Raw genomic sequence first — 7,437 nt, 5'->3', positions numbered from 1 at the left:
TTTTCTGTGGGTGAGCAGCGGCAGCCACACGCGGCAGCGTTCGCTCCACCCGAAAGTAACTCAAATAGATAGAAAGCTAGCTAGCTAATAGATAGCTGATAGCTAGCGAACAGATACCTAATAGAAACAATCTAAAGAGGTCCACAGGTAAAAAGGAGGCGATCTGACTTTATTTAAATTAGTGTTCCTGATGTTTGTTATGCAAATGCAACGTAGAAAAATAGAAAATTCGGAGATAAAAAAAAAGAGAGTTTCTAAAGACAACGGCAAAGCGTCCGCTGAGACGTCCTCAAGTGGGCGGGGCCCCCCGCAGGCCCAACGGGACCAACCTGGGCATGGGTCGCCACGACACGGCCCGCATCGTGGGTGCCGTGGGTGCCGGGGCCCGGGCGGGGGGTGGGCGGTCCTCCGCTCCTCCGCCCGCCTTCATGTGCAGTAGCGGGGGAGGGGCCGGCGCCAGGCCGTTGGGCCCCGAAACTTCGTCCGCGGGGGCGGGTTGAGGGTCCAAAGGTGACGGCGACGGGCTGACGGCGGGCGCCGTGGAAATGGAGGTTGAGGGCGGCGGAGACTCAGGTGGCGGCGCAGAGTCGGGCGGCGGCGATGGGAAGGAGCTGTTCATCGGGTCAACTGCAGACGACAAACTGACATTTTAATCATCATAATAATACATTTCATTTATAAGTACCTTTCAAAACTCTCAAGGTCACTTGACAGTCACAGGATGAAGTTTTTCAGTGGGTGAGCAGCGGCAGCCACACGCGCCAGCGTTCACTCAATAAACAGAAAGCTAGCAGATAGCTAATACATAGCCGACAACCCGGAATAACTCAAATAGAGAGAAAAGCTATCTAGTTAGCTAATAGCCAGTTAATAGATAAATAGCCCGATAGCAAGCCACCTAGACAGCTATATAGCTAATAGATAGCGAACTACATAGCTAGATAGCTAGTTAGCAAACACACAGAATGTCACTAATTTATTAAATACACAGAAATGAGTAGCATATTTCCATCTTTACACGTAAGAGCAAATAGATAGCAAACAGCTAGTTAGTGAGATAGCTAGCTAGATAGCTGGCTAGCTAGATAAATAAATCAAGAAATATTAGTGTGCACGCAGAATAAATAAATGAATAAGTCATTTTTAAATTTATACAGGTAACATCCGACTTACGACCAACTCGACTTACGACCACCCGTACTTGCAACCACGACCTCCAGACCCTATTTTTAACATTTTAATTCTACGCCTGGCACCGCAACGCGCTAGCAGGAAATAGAGAGAAGCTATCTAGCTAGCTAATGGCCAGTTAATAGATAGATAGCTAGATAGCTGTATAGCTATATAGCTAGATAGCAAGCCACATAGATAGCTATATAGCTAATAGAGAGCTAGCTAGATAGCTAGTTCGCTAATACACTGAATGTCACTAATTAAGTAAATACACAGAAATGAGTAGCATATTTCCATCTTTACACGTAAGAGCAAATAGATAGCAAATAGCTAGCTCGTGAGATAGCTAGCTAGATAAATAAATCATGCAATATTAGTGTGCACGCACAATAATTGATTTGCCACCACAGGCTAGAGTTAAGCCAAAAAGGACACCAAATAAAATGACCATCATGGAAAAACACTAACGAGGGGTGAGTTTGTGTGACTTAGCGTCCCAGTAGCAGTATGCTAAGTCGACCATTGCTACGTGTGTCTAAGGGTGTTTCCGTGTTGTCTAAGCAACCGTCTCAGGCAATAGAAGAGGTAGAAAAACTTCTGTTGATTTGGATTAGCGAAAAGCAGCTCGCAGGGGACATTGTGAGTGAGGGTATTATCGCCGAGAAAGCATGGAAACTTCACTCGGCTATCATCAAGAGGCAACTACATCAATGACCATCACAAAGGTCAATAAAACTACTTGATTATACAGTACAGTTTATTTCTTTCCTTACAATCCAATAGCACATTGATTATACATAAAATGAGGTATATTTTTGTGTAGTTTTAAGGCTTATTTAGTACAAAACTATGTTTTATGGGGACCTGGGAACAGATTATTCTCATTTTAATGCTTTCTTATGGGAAATAAATGTTTGGCAGACAAACTTTTCGCCTTACACATACTTTGTGGGAACCAATTAAGTTTGTAAGCTGAGGTATCACTGTACATATCAAGAGGCAACTACATCAACGACTAGCACAAAGGTTAATAAAACGACTTTATTATATAGTATAGTTTATTACATTTACACACATTTATTAGATATAAAATAAGGTATATTTTGTGTAGTTTTAAGGCTTATTTAGTAGAAAATGATGTTTTACAGGCACCTGGGAACGGATTATTCTCATTTTAATGGTTTCTTATGGGAAATTAATGTTTGGAAGACGAGCCGTTCACCTTACACACACTTTCTGGGAGCCAATTACGTTTTTCTAATTATATATAAAATAAAGTATATTTTTGTGTAGTTTTAAGGCTTATTTGGGAGAAAATGATGTTTTACGGGCACCTGGGAACGGATTATTCTCATTTTAATGGTTTCTTATGGGAAATTAATGTTTGGAAGATGAACTTTTTGCCTTACACACACTTTCTGGGAACTAATTAAGTTTGTTAAGTTACTTTTCTGTGAAGTCTAATTAGCGGCAGGTGGCGCTAGCTGCCATGTTAGCATACCAGTCGTGGGGGGCGGCGGCGCCACGCTGACCAAGACTTGCCCCGGCTCGGCGTAACCGACCAATGTTAGCAGCTCAGGGAACACGAAGGTCTGGAAGTCGTTGGGCTCGCCCGCCTCGACTTCTGGCAGCGCAGTTTTGACTGGACTCGGGTTTTGGGCTGAATCGGGTCCTGGAATCATTCGGGTAGCTTGTTTGAAAATTCAATGGGGAGAACGCCCGTCGACGAGGAGGGCGTTGCAGTTTTTTAACTCATTGACTGCCAGATTGTGTGTCAAAATGTGAAATGTGGCCATGGCAGCGCCAGGGTTGTTGTCATTGTCACTCCAATTCCAGGACCCACAGAAGATTGACTTTTAGGACGACGTCAACCTTGAATTCAGCGTTAGAAATCTTTGAAGCTCTTATTTCATCAGAAAAAAAAGTATTAATTCCTAAGTTAGATGTGTCTGGAGTTATCTGAGCTTGAAATGGGGGCAAATGTCCAAAATACAATCCGTCTATATTGATTGATATAGCGCTTTAACAACAGCTGAAGCTGCAACAAAGCGCTAACATGGAAAAAGGCGAATCAGAAAAAAATAATTCCTAAGTTAGATGTGTCTGGAATTATCTGAGCTTGAAATGGGGGTGGATGTCCAAAATACAATCCGTCCATATTGATTGATATAGCGCTTTAACAACAGCTTAAGCTGCAACAAAGCGTGAACATGGAAAAAAGGCACATCAGAAAAAAAAAGCATTAATTAATTTATTTATTTAAGTTATATGGGTCCGGAGTTATCAGAGATTGAAATGGGGGCAGATGTACAAAATATAATACAAAGTGGTTGATGTAACACTAACAACAGCTGAAGCTGCGACAAAGCGCTAACATGGACAAAAAGGCAAATGCTGCCCCCTCGTGGAAGGGAAACGCATCGCCAGAGGTCTGACCGGCGCTTTATCAGCACCCGAGCAAGAAAAATCGCCACTCGAACCAATTTGGGAATGGCGCTCCTCTTTCATGCTTTTCAATTTGGGAATGGCAGCCAATGAGAAAACCTTGATAAATTGGGAAAAATGGCCGCCCTGGTCGGTCGGGTTCAAAGCGGCTTACCCGTCGTCGTCACGGCGACGCGTCTCTTGCACCGAGACAGGATGATGGGCATCGTCTTGGGTCGAGTCCTCGCCATCGTCGGCGAATGGGAGGCCGCCTTTGCTTGATTGACAGCCGCGGCCACCGGCGCGGGAACGGAAGGAGCTTGTTCCCCCGGCGAGGGAGGAGCTTCGGCGACCGGCACGGGAAGGGGGGGAGGAGCTTGTTCTCTTTGCCTCTTTGGTCGCGGCGATGGCGAGGGAGAGACCCGAATGGTGTGGGCGTGGCTGTTTGGGGTCACGCACGGCAAGTTTTCATGCATCGGAGAAAAGAAAGTTGACGTTTCAAAAGAAATTGAGGCACGGGCACAAAAATGGATTGAATACGAAGAGGGCGTGGCCTTACCGCTCTCTCGGATCAGGTGACGTCGTCACTGTCGTCTCGTTGGCTACTAGCAAGTCGTCGTTACCTGAGATCAACAAATCAAATGTTCACGGAGTACTAAATAGATACAGCTTCACAGTCACTGTTTGATGTTTTTCTGCGGGTGAGCAGCGGTAGCCACACGCGCCGGCGTTAACTCAACCCGGAACTTCCTCAAATAGTTAGAAAGCTAGCTAATAGATAGCTAGCCAACCAGCTAGCTAGATAGCCAGACAGCTAATGGATAGCTAGCAAGATAGCCACCCAGCTAGCCAGATAGCTAATAGATAGCAAATAGCTAGGTAGCATATGAGTAAAATTGATAACAACAGCAGTTTAAGTCAAGAAAAAAAACTACAAATGAAATAGCTGAGGTAGCCAGCCAGCTAATGGATAGCTAGCTAGATAGCTTACAAAAGAAATGGGGGAGGGGGAAATGTGCGTAAACTTTCAAAGTGCCTTTCAAAACTCTCAAGGTCACTCAACCCCGAAGTAACTCAAATAGATAGCAAGCTAGCTAGCGAATACATAGCTAATAGCTCGCAAATAGATATCTAATAGCTAGCGAATAGATATCTAATAGCTAGCAAATAGATAGTCAATAGCTTGCAGCAAAATGTCTACCACAGTCACAATCCATATTTTTGACTTCAAATTCATTAACTCATTCACAAATTGATTCGGGAATTGAAAAGATGACGTTGAGCGCCAATTCTCGAATTAGTTCGGGTTTTAATTGTTCTTGCTTGGGTGGCGATAAAGCACTGGTCAGGCCTCTGGCATTGTTTTTTAGTTTTCCACAAGGGGGGCAGCATTTCCCTTTTTTTGGTCGATGTTAACGCTCTGTTCCAGCTTGAACATTATATATTTATCATATATAATTTTATATATATATATATATATATACAGGTAACATCCAAGTTACGACCGGCGCGAGTTACGACCACTTTTTTTTTCTTTTAATTCTACGCCTGGCGCCGCAACACGTGTACTACAATTTTGGCCAGCCAGCATGTCACACACTCTCACCGCAATCTACTGCGTGACTACACTCAATACAGTAGTTATACAGTGCTGATACCGTCTCCTGTAGTACTGTACACTGCTTTTTTTCCTTAGCCGTCTGCCTAAGTCCGAGTGTGTCTGTCAGAACCCGGAAGCTAGCGAGCTAATAGCTAGTTAATATCTAGCTAGCGAGACAGATAGCGAATAGATAGCTAGCTAGATCATCAGCTAATTAGTCAGGTAGCTAATAGACAGCAAATAGCTAGCTAGCTGGATAGTTAGATAGCTAAAAGACAGCAAATACATAGCTAATAGATAGCAAATAGATAGAATGCTTGATAGTTAGATAGCTAATAGACAGCAAATAGGTAGCTAGCTAGATAGCCAGCTATATAGTTAGATAGCTAATAGACAGCAAAGAGATAGATAGCTAGCCAGCTAGTTAATTAGTTGGCTAATAGACAGCAAATAGATAGATAGCTAGCCAGCTAGTTAATTAGATAGCTAATAGACAGCAAAGAGATAGATAGCCAGCTAGTTAATTAGTTGGCTAATAGACAGCAAATAGATAGATAGCTAGCCAGCTAGTTAATTAGATAGCTAATAGACAGCAAATAGATAGATAGCCAGCTAGTTAGTTAGATAGATAATAGACAGCAAATAGATAGCTAGCTGTATGTATGCGTATCATGATGAACAAAGGTAAATAAAACGACTTTATTATACAGTAGTTAATTTCTTTAATTACAATAATATAGCACATTTATTATACATAAAATAAGGTCTATTTTGTGTAGTTTTAAGGCTTATTTAGTAGAAAATGATGATGATGATGATGATTATTCTCATTTTAATGGTTTCCTATGGAAGACACACTTTTTGATTAGCTTGTGCGGCCCGAATCAAATGAGTTGGCGGTCCAGATTCGGCCCCCGGGCCTTGACTTGCACAGCCCCGTGGCTTAGACGAAGCAAAATTGGCCCTTTTGGAAACGCGGAACTCACATGTGATTGGAACGATGGTGGCCATCAAGTCGTCCCTCCGCCTGGTCAGCGCCATCTTCTCAGACAGCAGATGCTTTTCGCTGGCTTGGAGCTGCTGAATCACTTGAATGGCCTGGGAAGAAAAAACAAACAAAAAAAAGATTGAAAATGTCTTGAAAAGTGTCAAAGTGCGCCGACAACCCTGACTCACCACATGCAAGGTTTTGCTCAAGGACACGTTGTGTTCCAGCGGGAGGTCTTGCTTCAACCTGGTCAGCATCATTCTCATCTTGTGCCGCCGCATCCTCTCCAAGGCGTTGTGGTGTTGTTTCTGCGCAGGGGAAAGTCGCGTGAGCGGGAAGACGGGGGCGCGGGGGGTAAACAGAGCCACGTCGGAGACGTCCTAAATGCTACAAGGGGACGTCCGAGATGGACGAGCGTTGGCATCGAACAGTTAGCACGGCGGAAAACAATCATTGGTAGCGCTTTAGCCCCTCTGGAGGACTTGCACGCCAATACGCCAGCACCGTTTTTGATCGGGAGGAATGTCGCTGCCATTTGACCGTCATGGCTGGACAACTTTGGGGTCATTGTGCTTTCTTCGCGACTGTCAGGGGCAGCGTTTTCACAACCCCGCTTTGTTCAGCCGAAAGGTCAAAGGTCAATGCTGTTGGACAGTCTGCGGCTTGGAATTGAAGCGGATCTACATGGGACAGGAGATGCGAGTCTTTTTGGTCAATGGCTGCTACGGCTTGATGTTCACTTTCACCATTTAGCTTGTAGCAGACGTGCGCATTTCACCACGACGTCCCTGATCCACTGGTGAGGAGGATGCTTTGATTCGCTCTTCAGACAACAATTTTTCCATTTTTCTTATGATGATACTAGTGCAGCGTGTTCTACTGGAGACAAATTCCTTGTAATAATAAAAATAATAAAACATTTCGTTTATCGGTGCCTTTCAAAATTCTCAAGGTCACTTTACAGTCACAGAAGTTTTTCTGCGGATGAGCAGCGGCAGCCACACGCGCCAGCATTCACTCAACCCCGGAAGTAACTCAAATAGATAGTAAGCTAGCTAGCTAATAGATAGCTAATAGCTAGTGAATATATAGGTAATAGCTAGCTAATAGATAGTGAACAGATAGCTAATAGTTAGCGAATAGATAGCTAATAGCTGGCAAATAGATAGCTAATAGCTAGCGAATAGATAGCTAATACCTAGCGAATAGATAGCTAATACGTAGCGAATAGATAGCTAATACCTAAAGACGG

The 7,437-nt window shown here is 43.7% G+C and overlaps 1 protein-coding gene across 3 annotated transcripts in view; it reads right to left on the bottom strand.

The window, feature by feature from the left end:
* Nucleotides 1-148: 148 nt before the first annotated feature.
* The window catches only part of mgaa (MAX dimerization protein MGA a), a 41,992-nt gene continuing 34,703 nt past the window's right edge, over nucleotides 149-7,437 (bottom strand). The window contains exons 17-22 of one of the 3 annotated variants that reach the window (XM_089003906.1): nucleotides 6,374-6,493; nucleotides 6,184-6,295; nucleotides 4,157-4,220; nucleotides 3,773-4,038; nucleotides 2,675-2,845; nucleotides 149-627 (exon numbers count right to left, since the gene is read on the bottom strand). In XM_089003906.1, coding sequence (XP_088860032.1) covers nucleotides 290-627; nucleotides 2,675-2,845; nucleotides 3,773-4,038; nucleotides 4,157-4,220; nucleotides 6,184-6,295; nucleotides 6,374-6,493 — 1,071 coding nt within the window. In that variant the 3' untranslated portion in view covers nucleotides 149-289. Of the gene's footprint in view, nucleotides 628-2,674; nucleotides 2,846-3,772; nucleotides 4,039-4,156; nucleotides 4,221-6,183; nucleotides 6,296-6,373; nucleotides 6,494-7,437 lie in introns of those variants that run through there. The other 2 variants (XM_089003907.1, XR_016115928.1) reach the window with 2 other exon arrangements.

Source organism: Hippocampus bargibanti, linkage group LG09, assembly GCF_051943395.1.
Source record: "Hippocampus bargibanti isolate YZ-2025 linkage group LG09, ASM5194339v1, whole genome shotgun sequence".
In the NCBI taxonomy this organism is placed as follows: Eukaryota; Metazoa; Chordata; class Actinopteri; order Syngnathiformes; family Syngnathidae; genus Hippocampus; species Hippocampus bargibanti.
Note: the sequence above shows the minus strand (reverse complement) of the source record. Positions and strands in the feature narration are given on the sequence as shown.